Source organism: Felis catus, chromosome F2 (genome assembly GCF_018350175.1).
Source record: "Felis catus isolate Fca126 chromosome F2, F.catus_Fca126_mat1.0, whole genome shotgun sequence".
In the NCBI taxonomy this organism is placed as follows: Eukaryota; Metazoa; Chordata; class Mammalia; order Carnivora; family Felidae; genus Felis; species Felis catus.
Window position 1 is genome coordinate 3,743,743 of NC_058385.1, and position 15,787 is coordinate 3,759,529.

Consider the following 15,787-nt stretch of genomic DNA (forward strand, 5'->3'; position numbering starts at 1 on the left):
TATATATATATACATATATACATAGGGAGAGAATGTTCACTTGGTTTGATTTTGGGTGTCTAAAACATCTTTTTTTTTTCAATTTGTTTTTTAACGTTTATTTATTTTTGAGACAGAGAGAGACAGAGCATGAACGGGGGAGGGACAGAGAGAGAGGGAGACACAGAATCGGAAGCAGGCTCCAGGCTCTGAGCCATCAGCCCAGAGCCGGACGCGGGCTCGAACTCACGGACCGTGAGATCGTGACCTGAGCCGAGGTCGGACGCTTAACCGACTGAGCCACCCAGGCGACCCTGGTGTCTAAAACATCTTGAGTTTTATTTTAAATCATTTTAAAACTAACAATTGTAAATACTAACTTCAATTACTTTTTTCAGAAGTTCAACTTCAGTACTTTTTCAGATCATGAGATTTACCTGTGAATATATAAGTAATAATAAAAAGATAGGTGGTGTTCAAAATAATTACTCTGACAGACATTAGGTGATATTTTAATAGAAAAGTAAGTTTTTGTGTTTGGTATCTGACATAGCCATAAAAAATGGAAATGTTTAAACTCATGTATATTACCTTCACTTACTTCTGATGTATTCCTACATAAAGAAAATGAAAGTTATGTAATTATTGTTACTATAACTTAAAGTTATTTTTCCATATTGGTCATATTGACTAAATAATACACAAATGTCATTTTTCTTCTGGAATATATAGAATCAGAATTACAATATTGCGAGTGAAGTTTCCAACTTCCTCTTTTACAAAATCCAATAAAGGAAAATATTCCTAACAATATTTTGATTTATATAAAAATTTTCACTGTGCAGCAATGTTAAGAATAATACTGTCATAAAAATGAAAATGGTATTGGGGCGTCTGGGTGGCTCAGTTGGTTAAGTGTCCAACTCTTAACTATCCAGCTCAGGTTTCACGGGTTAGTGAGATCAAGTCCTGCATCGGGCTCTATGCTGACAGCATGGAGCCTGCCTAGAATCCTCTCTCTCTCTGCCCCTCCCCAGTCCGAGCACTTGTTCACTCTCTCTCTCTCTCTCTCTCTAATAAATAAGCTTAAAAAAAATGAAAATAGTATTGTAATGTTATTAAAACTATCAGATTTAGATAGTTGTTATGTAGATTTTATTATGTAGATTTAATAAGTGCCTTTAGGGAATCAATCATTCTTGAAAGTCTAATTTAAAATCAATTGGCAAAATTTAATTCCGAAGGTATGTTTTTCGTTCTCACTTTTAGATACTAGAATAGTCACAAAAAATTAGAAATTCTTATTTGTAGCTGAAGAACCCTTTCTGGGCCTGCTCTTCTTGTTTCATTAAAAATTACATTTTTGTTTGTTTTAAATACTCATGCCTGATGATTGAATGATTTTCTGATTCACTATAAGTCCAAGTAAAGGAAGCGGTAGCAAACATAGCAGTCAAAAACATATTAAGTCACATAGTTTATAAATTAACTTATATTTAATATAATAATGCAAAAATATCCATCCTTCGTCTGCCTATTCTTTTTTCATTTCTATTTTCAATTCCACAAATGTCATTAACTTGAAAAAAAATCTATTATTAGAGCAATGATAAGTCTAACTGGAAAAGTGTGAAACAAGTAACTTGCCATATTAGCGAGTATTGGATGGAATGATTATAGCGTGAAGGAGAGAAGAAACCATATTGATAGATGTAGAAATTTTGCCATAGGGATAACGCACTGATTTTTGGCACCTTTCTTCTGCCTTTAACCTTACGTGTTTTAAATACGATAGAAAGTTAGGATGCCTAGGTGGCCTAGTCAGTTAAGCGTCCAACTTCGGCTCAGGTCACGATCTCTCAGTTTGTGGGTTCTAGCCCTGCGTCGGGCTCTGAGCTGACAGCTCAGGGCCTGGAGCCTCCTTCAGATTCTGTGTCTCCCTCGCTCTCTGCCCTTCCCTGCTTACACCGTGACTCACTCTCTTTCTCAAAAATAAATACACATTAAAAATTTTTTTAAAAATACAATAGAAAGTTTATGGCTAGCTATGTCTACGATCTTAATAATTATTATTCTAAACACATAGTTTGTTTTTTTTTTTTAGTAAAAAAACCACTTTGGTTATACCACTGACCTCTGAACGTCTTAGAAAAGCATCTACGTTAATAGCAAACATATCTGTAATGTGTTGTTTCTCTGTAATATTGTTTTGTGAACCTGAGACAAGCCATAAGAAGGACAGCGTTTGGTGATTAGTGAGCAGAAAGTGTCCAGAAGACTTGGAATGAATCTAAAAAATGAGGGGGTACTTCCAGAGAAGTCGTAAATGAGACCAATGCACAAAAATAGCGTCCGTGATTTGTGTAGCTATTATTTTATTACCATTCATTAAATGACACTTTCCAATGAGCAAGAAATATCATGGAGGCTACTGTTTCTACTGGGGCCCAACTCACCCTGACCAAAGATAAACAGAGAGCATACAGAGAGCAAATTAAAGAAGTAGAGATTAGGGAACAGCGTATATATTTACTTTACTGAGTATCAGCACTAGTAATAGAAATTTCTAATGTTAATTCAGAACTACCCTATGTCAGAAACAATGCTAAGATTTATACGCGCATGTTCCTTTTTCCATCTTCTGCCTCTCTTGCTCTTCTCTATCGAAAGCAGCGGATTCCGCCTCTTGCTTACCTCAGACCTTCCAGGGGGGTTCTCGCAGCGCAGGCGGTCATTTGAACGAATGTCTTAGCAGGAGGACCCGAGACCATTCAGGCTTGCAACGGATTGCCCTTGTATGGGTCTCTAAGTCCTTGATGATGAGACATTCTTCCCGGAACAAAACTTTCTCCTTCCCACTTTCGAGAATGATTTATTGCTCCCATTCCAGTTCCTTAAGCACTTCAGCTACATAGCACTGTCATGATGCTTTTTATTATTTTTATATATTTGTCTCCCTCAGGAAACTGTGACCTGAGTGCCTGGGTGCCCACAGGGGCTGTAGTGTAAGTCAGCATGTGAGGAGTGCCTTATAAATAGCAGTAACCAATGACGGCAAGTGTTCCCAGATGTTGAACTTCTATTTGCAGAGTCGAGCAGAGAACTCTCTGTCTTTGAGAGCTCTAGTGCTGGGTCAATTTAATAGGAGATGCTAAACCAAGTTTTCAAAGAGTAAAGTAGTTAAGCTGCCAAGAAAACAGAAAAATCTTAAATGAAGGTTATGTTAAGATTTCATGGCAACGTAGGAGAAGGAAAAATGTCAACAGTTTTCTGGCTCTTAATGACACTGATTATTTTAGGTTACAATTTTACATAACAAAGAAAGTTAAGACCTCTTGAATAAGCCATAAAATTAGCAAGGTTTCCAGAAATCCTGCGGTATTTGGTTACAGTTTTTGTGCCAATGTTGCCAATTAAATAAGTAATATAGAAGTTGAAATATTTACAAGATAAATAAAGGATTTGCTATTTTTTTTAAACATGGTAGCTTGTCGTTACACTTACGTTAAAGTCTAGAATTCATGACCTGTCTCAGCAATGGCTCTCGACCTCTCTTTCACCTGCTGTCTGGATTTCTGGAATGCCGTGAGGCTGTTGCTTCAATGCCTGTGCCAACACCAATACCTTGCCAATACCTTGGTCAAAGGCCTCTTCCCGCCCATCAACCTTCAATCTTCCACGTGTCTTTCAGCCACTGCTTAAAATTTACATCCTAGAGGATATTTTCCTGACTCACCAATCCACTTTGGTGTGAACTGCATTCCTACTCTCCATAACAAAACTTATAAGGATCCGTCCCGATCTATTTACTTGTAGAGTAATTTACTTAATATCTGTCTTTGTCACTCCAGTAGACATTGTAAGTGCCGAATGATGAAAAAAAAAGTACCTTACAATAGCTTATCACTGGACTATGTTTTTGAAGATATGTTTTCATTTTTTTCACCTTAAGATAGTATAAGAAAATCAGTAAATACAAAGAGAATGTAACTTTCTTTAAGCTCCTGAGCATCTCCTGGCAGCAGTTATCAAAGCTAAATTCTACAACCAGAAGCAACTGCTGTTCATTCACTCTCTTCTCATATTTTAAGCATCCAAATAGGAAAAAAAAGAAAACTGAGTTTATTGATAAGATAGTTATTAGTTTGAAAACGCTTGCCAGAGCAGAGAATTCCTTCTAACATTTGTGAGTGTTTAATGATACCTTTATATAGTTATGTATAAGAAATGGTGAAAGACCCCAGTGACTACGCTTTGGCCATTTTCAGCACACTCCACATGTAATTCAGAGGCCATATCTGACATATTGCTTGGGATTACCCTATTTCATCAATTCTTAGCTGCATTTTCTTTTAATATCTCTGAAACTGACATACACATCGATAGGTGAACACAGTTGAAAACGTCTAACAAGACCAAGAAATTGCCACGTCAGTCTTCTTGACTTAATAAAATATAGTTACATAAGTAAGGTAAATATGTATTTTTTAAAAGCGATCCATTTTTTTTAGACAACCTAGACTCATTGTTTCCATTTCTCGTGTAGATATGGTCATGTGGCTTTAAGGGCTAAAGAAATCAACTCAACAGAAAACGTCCTGCTTGCTAACCTTTCTAAAATTTGCAAACCTACTGATAAGCATTAACTTCATCGTCTCAACAGCTCTGTAAGGGAAAAAGAAATGAGGGTTGTGTGTCATCACTTTGTACAGTCTAAACTGAACTCATGTGTTAAATGCTTTGCAAGTTATGTTGCTGGTAAGCGTAGAAGCCAGCCATCCTCACTTCTGTTTCATGCGATGCTTCAGTGTTGATAACGAGGAGAAATACATTAGTTGTGGACTTTGAGGTGTGGAGTTTAGGCTGCTATGACCATTTTTAAAGTTTATTTATTTTTGACAGAGAGGGAGAGAGAGACAGAGCATGAGTAGGGGAGGGGCAGAGAGAGGGAGACACAGAGTGTGAAGCAAGCTCCAGGCCCTGAGCCGTCAGCACAGAGCCCGATGTGGGGCTCGAACTCTCAGACTGCGCGATCACGACCTGAGCCGAGGTCGGACGCTTAACCGACTGAGCCACCCAGGCGCCCCTGCTATGACCATTTTTAAGGAAGATGTAGTGTCATCCATATGACCTTGGCGTCTCCACCGTGCATTAGTCAACATTGATTCGAGGTATGGCCATGTCAGCAATATGGATTGATGTATGCCAGCCTGTGTAACTCCAGGTTTCCATCAGGACAGTGACCTGCTGGACCAGCGGAAACACTGCTTCACTGTGCAGTCTGAGTCTGGAGAAGACCTCTACTTCTCCGTGGAGTTGGACTCTGACCTCGCCCAGTGGGAACGAGCCTTCCAAACAGCAACCTTTCTGGAAGTGGAACGGATACAGGTGAGAGCCTGGGAAATTTTAGGACCTGTGACTCCCAACAATGAATGACTGCTCCCCTAGAGTTTAAATCTCAGATAGAAAATGCTGTGACTTTTCTTAATTTTTGACAAAGCCACCTCCTCTTCTCCCATCGTGACCATTAGACTGAATGGTTTCATTCACTCCCAATGCTCTTTCTTTCTAGAAATAATTTCCTTCATCTCCACCCTTCAAAACCACACAGGGAACTTGAGACATGTTTTCAGAGGTCACGTCATCGTGAAGATTTTCCTGATTTCCAGCCCGTTCTGCTCATTACCACTATTCCCACAATAGTCCCGTTCAAACCCGTGCCACACGTGCACAGCAATATCACTTTTCTGTGTGTGTGCTTGTCTGTTTTCCTAGGTCTGCTCACACTCTATCTTGTATTGGGGCGACGTATGCTTGCCATTCCCCACACTAACTTACAGGTTGCTTGGGATTATATTATTCATTTACCAACTGGATACAGTGCCTTTTGTACATCACAAATATTCAGCAGATATTTATTAAGCTGTATTTCTTAAGTGTGAAGTTATATCTAGATCAAACTTCATAGAGCCGTCAGCCCCTACAATTCATGGGACCATGAGGTAGAAGAGGCTCCCAAATACGGGTCCTGTGGCTGAGGTCTGACAGAAACCAAGGTCAAAACTGAGCAATTGTGATGTGCTCGCCACATGCAAATGGGCCCATAGAGCCAGGACCTAAATAGACACACGGACACTTAATTTCGAAAACAAATCTCTAATGATGAGAATATGGCACTGACTCTCCTGGAATGCTTGCCTATATTAGGAGACTTGGTTGCATATTTTTGCAACACATTGAGCTGATCTGTAACATGTATTAATTTCCTTTATTTCTGACTATAATCTTCTATATCAAACATATCAGTTTGCACTAGTGTGACATGACAATCAGGGGAAAAGGACAGGGAGAAGACTCAAATTTAACTTGTTTCATTGCTCAGTTGACCCTTTCTAACAGCTCTGCTGATCTGCACGTCTCTTAAAATATTGATGTAACTGAGGAATATTGTTTAAATAAGTTAGCTATATAGACCCTCAATTCAATACATAGTTTAATATCAAAAACGGAAAGATGAAAAACCTTCTACATTATTTTATTTCAAGTGTCAACACCTAAGACCATTTTGAGCACTAAAATATGTTGGTCAAATAGGAGTTGATGTTTTTGTTATTCATAATGATACTTTTAAGCTTCCCTAATTGTCATTTTCCCAGAATATTACACTTCACTTGCAAACAACTACATGGACATTATCTATCTAATGGTCTCAATTCAAGATTTCATTTTAAGTCCCCTGGTGTTTAGAAATGAGATAACATTATGATGTTTTGATGAAATGTAATACTGTTTTTTGTTTTTGTTTTTGTTTTGTTTTGTTTTTGGTTCTGGGCTGCATATTCTCTAAGGTAATGTCCTGAGCAATGCATTTCTTTCCACCGTCTCACTATACCATTCACTTGCACATAGCAAGTGAAAAGTAAAATATTTAATGCTTTGAAACGCCTGGGGGGCTCAGTTGGTTGAGAGTCCCACTTCAGCTCAGGTCATGATCTCATGGTTTCTGAGTTCGAGCCCTGCATTGGGCTCTGTGATGACAGCTTAGAGCCTGGAGCCTGCTTTGGATTCTTCTCCCTCTCTCTCTCTGCCCCTCCCCCACTCTCTCCCTCTCTCCTCTCTCAAAAATGAATAAACATTCAAAAAAAAAATTAGCACCTTGTTAGCTTTTGTTAGCCCCCAAATGGGGCTCTATCCCATGATCCTGAGATCATGACCTGAGCTGAAATCAAGAGTTAGATGCTCAGGTGCCCTTAAAATAGAACTTTTAATGAAAGAGCATGTGACTTACAAAATTGATTTTCTTTAATTATTATTACATGTTTTATCCAGGTATAGACATTTAGCTGTCATCCAAAAGGACATATTAAAAAATATTTTATGTGTGATATATGTTCAAATATTGTGTAATAATATATTACTGTGTAAAAATCTTTCAAATTTTGCAAATTACCCCTGAAAAGTATAATTTTCCACTTTTTTCTAACTATAATTCAATTTTCATTATAAAATAAATAGAAATTAAACAATAAATCAAGTGTTATGTTATTAAAACATTAATTATATTCATTATATATATTTATTAAAAAATTATAAATTATAGAATTAAACTTTAGCGAGTCTCAATTTATGTATCTGTTTCAAATTAATGGTTATTGATGAATTGGTTCTATTCGTAATTTTGAACTTAATGAGATAAATTTTCATGTTCTGTACTGAAGGTGTTTTCACCTGACATATTCTTTTATAGCAATTGAAAATAGAGAACAATTATGTCTAAATTAGAGGGAATGAGATAGCCTTGAACATTTCTTTTTAAAGATTTTTAAATGTTTATTTTTGAGAGAGAGAGAGAGAGAGAGAGAGAGAGAGAGAGACAGAGCATGAGCAGGGAGGGGCAGAGAGAGAGGGAGACACAGACCTGAAGCTCCAGGCTCCGAGCTGTCCCCACAGAGCCCGACGTGGCGCTCGAACTCAGGAACCGTGAGATCATGACCTGAAGTGGGACGCTTAACCGACTGAGCCACCCAGGTGCCCCAAACATTTCTTAATATTGATAGTGGTTTTAAAGAAGTGGTGATGGGTGGATATAAGCATGGAAGATGCCCATGCATTAAACAAAATTACACCCAAAACTGAACTTACAAGGCCCATTAAGTTTGTTTTCGGAGCTGGTTTTTGAAAAATTCAACTGTGAAGGAATAATTTGGCATAGTTGTAGCTTTCCTATGCAAATTGGACTTAAAGCTATGAATATAGATTTTTGGTGAGGTCAACTTGATGTATTTAGCCATCTTCATCGTCAGAATCTGATTCATTTAATATAGTTTTATATACAGTATTATAAAACAAATATCATGTAAATATTGGTATTGAAAATTTGCTTGAGATAGGTTTCTGTCTCTCTCTTCCTTTCTCTCTTCTTCCTTGTTTGTGCATTATGAGTAGTTTTCTTCATTTGAACATCCCAGTACAGTTTGTAATTAAATGAAAATACAGGTGGCCTCTGGACATAAAAATGCATCCTGTGGCACATAAGTTCCAAGTTTTCATTTCATATTTGTTACTGTTAAATTTCAGTATCTTTATTTTATTCGTCTTCCAAAATATTTATATAAGTAACATTATAATTTAATCTCATCTTCGTGTAAAAAGTCCTGGTGATTTTGGAAGAATCGGTAGGTTTATACAAATAAGAAACAAGGGGTGAATGTCTTTGGGAAATAGCTTGTACCACATGGATGAACATTATATGACAGACTCTTAAGATAATGATGTTCTTACACGATTTGCCTTGGTTCCTGAATCTGTGTTCATGTGCCTGCGAGTTCTGCTTTAATAATATCCAAGAAATTGGTAGGCCAACAATTGAATTAATACCTTAACCTTTAATAATTCACTTTTGGCTTAATGAAAATGCAATGATGTTTAGCTTTAGAATGTAGCAACGTAACGTAATCTTGCCTACACCTAAACACTTTTTTACCGGTTTTATTGCCGATATGTCAAAGGGTGTCAGTGCAGCCCTAGGTAAAAGCGTGTTCAGATAGCACAGGATTGGAAACTCGGCCCCTCGTACCCCTTGGCAGGTGAAAAGCTGTTCGGCTTTAGTTTTATTAACACTAAGATGTCAATAATACTATGCTCCTCGTACAGTTATTGCTGATACTACGGTAGCTATTGTATAAACAACTTATTATAGGAGCTGTCAAAGAGTCTTTGATGAATGCTGGCTATTAATAATGGTACTGGGTCAATCACATGAAAAGTAACAGTGTTTTCTGTTCTGTCTAGTGCAAGACGTATGCATGTGTGCTAGAAAGTCATCTAATGGGACTCACGATCGACTTTAGCACAGGATTTATCTGCTTTGATGGTGCAACAAAGGTAATGTGCTCAAGTCAGCTCCAAGAAATGTGCTGCAGGCATTGTAATTTAAGAATGATTGAAATGACCTCCAACTCCTGTCAGTATTTTAATTGATTACCACGAATCTTGTTTAAGATCCTCATTTTTGTTCATAGAAGATAAATCATGCTTTATTCTGATTATAGAGAAACAAGTGTGAATTTAATAAGACAAACATGTTTCCATAAAACATTATAACTATATAAAGTGGATATACATGTGTAATATATATACATCATATTTTATAGTATATATCATATATATTCTTCTTACTAAAGATATAGCCCTTGAGGGGAAATTTTTCCCCCAAACACAACTTTTTTAAACAAAGTGTTTCTTTATTATTTTTCTACATAAACATCTCCAATATCCAAATGGGGAAAACCTTTTTTTTTAGTTTACTTTTATAGCTAACAGGTTAGAATCATAGTGTGGAGGAATTTGGGGGGTTAGAGTTTCTAGCCAGGGAGAAAATGCTTGTCACCCTGTCTTGACTTAGCAAGGTCTTGTATTGTCTAATTGGGTGCCTTTTCCACAAAGGATATTTCTTTCTTTAATTTTTCCACACGGTGATGCGTATTGAATGGTGAAGGGCATCCTTCACCACACAGTTAGTCATATCAAAACACCCCTAAAACACAATTGACCCCTTACCCACCACTAACCTTTTCCCAGTGCTAGAGTCCCTAGGACTGTGGTCCCCAGGAGGGGGAACCCCCCTCCCCACAGAGGACATCTTTTCCCTCTCATGACACATCAATTTCTAAGGTCCCCTCCACTTCCTCCATTATCAAAGTATGGCCTAAAGAAGTAAACCGATATATTCCTTCCCGGTAATTTTAAGGATTCATGAGTAATCCCTTCCTGGGAAACTTGTATTTTACCTAAAAATTAACGGGTGTATAGAATTTCAAGAAACAGATGTAAAGAAAACAAGACAGTGATGTACATGTGTGAGGAAGGCAGCACTCGGAAAGTGGGAGGATTTGGACCTTGGGGAAGATGGGGGTCCGGGCTGCAGCCCTGTAGCCCAAGCCAAGTATGGTGCAGGTGGGTGTATGGACTTCTCAGGATTTTTCAGGACCCAGCAATCTAGATTGTCACACAAAAGCTCCCATTATTTAAGGACAGCCAATTTTTTTTTGACAGAGTGAAAGTAAGTAGTACACCCATGCTGGTCAGATTTCACTGTCCGGGCGTTGCCTTTGCCTAATGCCGAAAGGTTACTTCTCTAATTATGGAACTGTAGGTGCTGTGGCTCTTTTTATTTTATTTTTTAACTTTTTTTTTTAACATTTACTTATTTTTGAGAGACAGAGACAGAGCATGAGCAGGGGAGGGGGAGGGAGAGAGGGAGACACAGAATCGGAAGCAGGCTCCGGGCTCCCAGCTGTCAGCACAGAGCCTGATGTGGGGCTCGAACCCACAAACCGTGAGATCATGACCTGAGCCAAGTCAGACGCCCAACCAACTGAGTCACCCAGGCGCCCTGCCATGGCTCTTTTGATGGCTCCCGGATGAGGCTGCCATGAACTTTTCCTGTGACTAAAGATTTTCTTTTGAATAAAACCTTCAACTCGGGGTAGGCTCCCGAGTATTAAATTAATTTAACACATTTACTGAATTAATTATTACTCAAATTCAGAAGTATTAAACTAATGTAATAAATAACTTTAAAAATGATTAAGGTTCAAAAAAAGCTCAAGTGTGATTTTACAAAGAAAATATTATAGCCACAATTGTCCCTAAACTCTTATGAGGAAGATGAAAGTCTCACACCTTGTAAATGAGAGGGAAGGAAATCAAATCCATCTGAACACATATCTGAAAGCCTGAATCTGTTTTGACTTTTTTCTTTAAGGCTAGTATAATCCAAATCCACGTCAAGGTCCACTAAGGGTCTCTTGGTGTGGTAAGGGAGAAAATCCATGTGTTTCTACACATGTCAAGGTATTCCCGCATGGGAAGGAATGAGGAGTCGAGACCATAAGCAAATTGTCATGATGCCATCTAGGGCACACCATCTAGTAAGAATGAGATTTTACTCAGTGCAAGCTTGATGCAGGAAAAACCAAAGGCTTTGGGGAGTAGTAATCACCCTCTTTCCATTTTCTGACTGTTACCAGAAGTTCTGAACCTCAAGGCCATCTGAGAATTGGGAGGGAGGGAAAGAGTCTGTCTGCTTATGATGAGCAGAGTATTCATCACAGAAACTGTGAAACTTGCACAGCAATAGGGAGCTATTCATAATTATGTCAGGACAGCAGACATAAGCCAGGAGAGTCCTGACAAAGCACGGGGCTGTCCTTACTGCAGGAAGGTGGCCTCCCCCATGGAATGAGCCCCAAAGTTATTTTTAAATACAAAAAGAAAAAAAAAGAAGGATAATTGCTACATCTTCATTAAAACGTGTTTGTTCTAGTAGTTTATTAAAATAATTAAATGATGTTAAGTTATTTTCTCTACTTGATATGCCTGTGGAAAAAATCCTTAAGAACATATGTCCAGCAGATTTTTTAAATGTTTGGGTTCGAGAAGGCCATGACAACAATACTACTGATACCCTCTAGCTGTTCACATTTTTTCTACATCTTGCTCAGCCTTGCAGTGACAGTGGAAGCAAACCAAAGGTCTTCTGATAAAGCACAGATACCAAGAAAGGGAAGGACGGTGTTCTAAGCGGTTAATTGAGCTCCGTGTGGAGCAAGTTCCACCCTGTTAGTACAGGGTCAAAGGGGAGATTTGCTGCATTAATACATAAAAAAAGCAACCATACTTATCATTTCTTACAAGACATTTTTTTTAAATAAAATAAACAGCATTGAAAAAATTTGTTAGAAGACTGGATCAGAGATTCTTGTAGTAAGAGAATAGAGTCACCGTGACCTTCGTGTACCCTAGACTGCTACGGGTTTGGAAGCAGTGAGGTCTGGGAATGTCAAGCTCATTCTCACTGCTTGTCCCTTGGGCATGAATGTCCCTGGGGAAAACCTTCTCCCTGGAGTTTCCAGACGGTACAAAACACACTGAATAGTATAGTACTCCCCACACTTCCGTTTACATTGGCAACATGATAGGAGGTTATACATTCTTTTGTTTCCCTTAGTGTTGCTGGGGAGAGTCCCTCTTAGAAACTTATTGCCATATAACAGCTCAGGTTGTTTTCTGTAATCTTCCTCCTTATTAAAATGTAGACTTTTCAGTGTTAGACAAGGTTTTCTCACTACTATGTCAAAATATGATGTTGCAATACTAATATGGTTCCCATAGCTAAAAGTATAGATTTGTTGCCATTATATCCCTTTAAACATGCACATATGCATTAATCATTTGTATCCATTAATGAATTTCCTATATAAACAGAGCCCTTAGTAGTAACATTAAGTGGTTAACTGGATACTAACTGTCTATTGAAAGATAACAGGAGGATGTAAATATCAGTCTTGGGTGCTCTAGGAAAGCTTTCTAGATATTGAGACACCAAGGTTAAAATCATCCAGACAAATCTGTAAGGAAGAACATTGAATTTGAGGTCAGACGAGACGAGAGATCAAGTTTCAGGTAGCCAAGAACCAGATTATGAAAGGCTTCATAGTAAAGAATTTACATCTGATTGTAAGAACAGAAGGACCTTTGAAGGGTTTGAGACACAGGAAGGAGATGATCAGAAGTGTTTTTGGCAGCACAAACCCAGTAGAACAGTGGATGACTGAGATGGAGAAAACCTGGGCAATCCGAGATTCCAAATTCTCAAAATCTGTCCTCCTCTGGGCATCCCCCACCCTCTGTTTTCCAGAGAAAACAGCATGCATGGTAAACAAGGTCAAACACGCTGTAACAAGTTGAGGGTGAAAATGATCAGTGTATGCACAGAAGAGATATTCAATATCATGAAAGATAAGTTATAAGGAAGGAAATGGAGAAAATGCTAGAGGTGAAAACCGGGTCCCCTGATGACGGTCCAAGATGTTTCACCAAAATCCGATTATAACTATGGAAAGCTATTTTAGCGGAGGAATCCAGATGGCATTGATTGGATGGAGGCAAGACTGAATGACAGGGCATTAATGGAATTAATTTTTGCTTCCCCTTGGTAATTTAGAAGAACAACTTTCAAACTTTTCTTTTTAACCATGAAATTTTGTAAAAATAAAAAAAATGAAGAAGGGTTAGTTTTATCTGTGTCAGATAGCACTTAGCTCTAATGGTTAAAATGAAGTTGAAGGTATTGGATCCTACACCTCAGACCTCCCCCTCTGCCCTTGTGTTGCAGCCCAGTGGTATAAGCCAACCTCAAAGCCTCCATTGGCTATAACTGGAGCTCATCCCATGTAAATGTCCATTGCAATGTGTGCGACACTGTAAATCCTGACTCTTACCCCGGGGGAAAAGTAAAAGACAATATTACTCATATTACTGTTTTCCAGACAGTCCCCGAAGCCATTAGTTCCCTAAAATTGTTGCTGATAGTTTTTTAAAACATGCTTTAATAGTTGACCTTGAGAAATTCTAGGATAACATACTTAAAAGGCTTCTCTACCACAGGATGTCTAGGAGTCAGTACTAACAGCATATTAAAAACATTTTTGAAATAATGATTGGCTAACAGATCTATGCAGATAATTTTGAAATAAAAAGGTAACATTTTTGAAAAATTGACTCTGTCATATGTTAGAAGCTACTATAGTGATTTTATGTTTTCTTTTGTACTCAATACTAATTTTCATTGATTATAGATTGGAAACATTATCTGGAGGAAATTTGTAAAACACATACATGTGCACAGTGAACTGCATTTTAGGAACTTATATTCTGTGGAGTAAAAGACAATGTCACCCTAACTGAAATCACATCCTTCATGGTTTTGAGATGTTCTGTATAAAATTAGAGGACTTTGTCTCCTGAAATAATTGTGCTTCAGAGTTAAATTCATCGTTAACATACTGATTCATGAAGTATCTTAATCTGCTTAATCCATTTGTAACTTTAAGTAGACGCTGATTTCTACAGTATCTAAGGTAAAATTTGGAAGGAAGTTGACATGACCTATATTTACACTTTTCATTTTCAAGAGTCTTTGATATGGGCTGGGTAAGTTGAAGGTCATTAATTACCAGGAGCTTTGAGCTACTGTTTCTCCTAAAGATTGAGGATCTTCATGCACACACGCATTTCCTCATATGTTTAACTTTTCCTAAAAAGCGTTTAATAATTATAATATAACTATCATATGAATCCCATAGGTTGAACCTCTCAAAATGGAATTCAACTTTATTTCTTTTATTTTATGCTAGTTTTTCCTATAATATTTCAACTATTTCACATCAAAGGTTGACACTAAAAATCCAAAAAGAAAGTTTGAAATTATTTAAATGAATGTTTTCTAGAAATGTCTCCTACATAAGTGGGAATCTTAAATATACATATGTTATGATGTGGTTACAATGATTTTCATATAAACCTCAATCTTAAATATACATATGTTATGATGTAGTTACAATGATTTTCACATAAACCTTAGCATTTTTCCTTTTTACAATATTTTTCAGTCATTTTTCTTCTCCAGTTGTGTAACTTATAGCCCCCAAACATGGACAAAGACATCAAATTCTATTTCATGGAATTTTTACATTCTTCTTCAGATAAATTATTTCTTCTTTGCTTTTAGGAGAATGAAGAACATTGCATTTATTGCAAAACAAACTCAGACATTTAGGGAAACAATCCATCAGGTAATTTTTTTTAACCCTCAAGCATTTCAAAGATAGCCCTAAAGTAAAATGTTTGAAAGACAAATATTAACCCAAGTTTTCATGCCATTATATCAGCTAAATGTAACAGAATAGTAAAATCCTGGATTTTTTAAATTCATTTCTTGCAATATAAGGACATTATAAAGTAATGCGGAAACTAATACATGCTTTATTGCCTGTATTTATAATTCAAAGTATATAAAGAACAAAAGCAGGTAAGAGTAAAAAATTCTTTGGCTAATATGCTTTATATACTTTTTCCATTTTCTATCTTTTTCCCCCCTCTTCCTCAGCCTCTTAAAAATTTTAAATTCTAATTCCTTTCTGGGCCTTTTGATATATTTTATTTTTTCTGGATAATTTTTTTTCATTATTAAGAATATCTGCCTTAAAATTTTCTCATTCTATCTTAGGTTGTCTTTTCTTCAATCATCAGTTTTGGTTTTTATGAAATTTTTTACTATAACGTATTAACCTCTGAAACTACCACATAGGATATGGGAATAATAGTAATAGCTATGTGTCTGTCTTGCAGCATTATTCTAAAAGTAAGTGAGATAGGTTTTTGAAAAAGAAAGACATGGTAAACTGTCAAATATGAAGTATAGATTCTGACGTCCTCAAGCATTAATCCGACCAGCCCATCTTTC

General features: G+C 37.2%; 1 protein-coding gene across 2 annotated transcripts in view; it reads left to right on the forward strand.

Annotated features, from left to right (window-relative positions):
• SNTG1 (syntrophin gamma 1) overlaps positions 1 to 15,787 on the forward strand; it is an 888,982-nt gene that overhangs the window by 827,049 nt on the left and 46,146 nt on the right. The window contains exons 17-19 of one of the 2 annotated variants that reach the window (XM_019822638.2): positions 5,215 to 5,367; positions 9,271 to 9,363; positions 15,053 to 15,116. In XM_019822638.2, the coding sequence (XP_019678197.1) occupies positions 5,215 to 5,367; positions 9,271 to 9,363; positions 15,053 to 15,100 (294 nt within the window). In that variant the 3' untranslated portion in view covers positions 15,101 to 15,116. The remainder of the gene's footprint in view (positions 1 to 5,214; positions 5,368 to 9,270; positions 9,364 to 15,052; positions 15,117 to 15,787) is intronic. The other variant, XM_019822636.3, reaches the window with a different exon arrangement.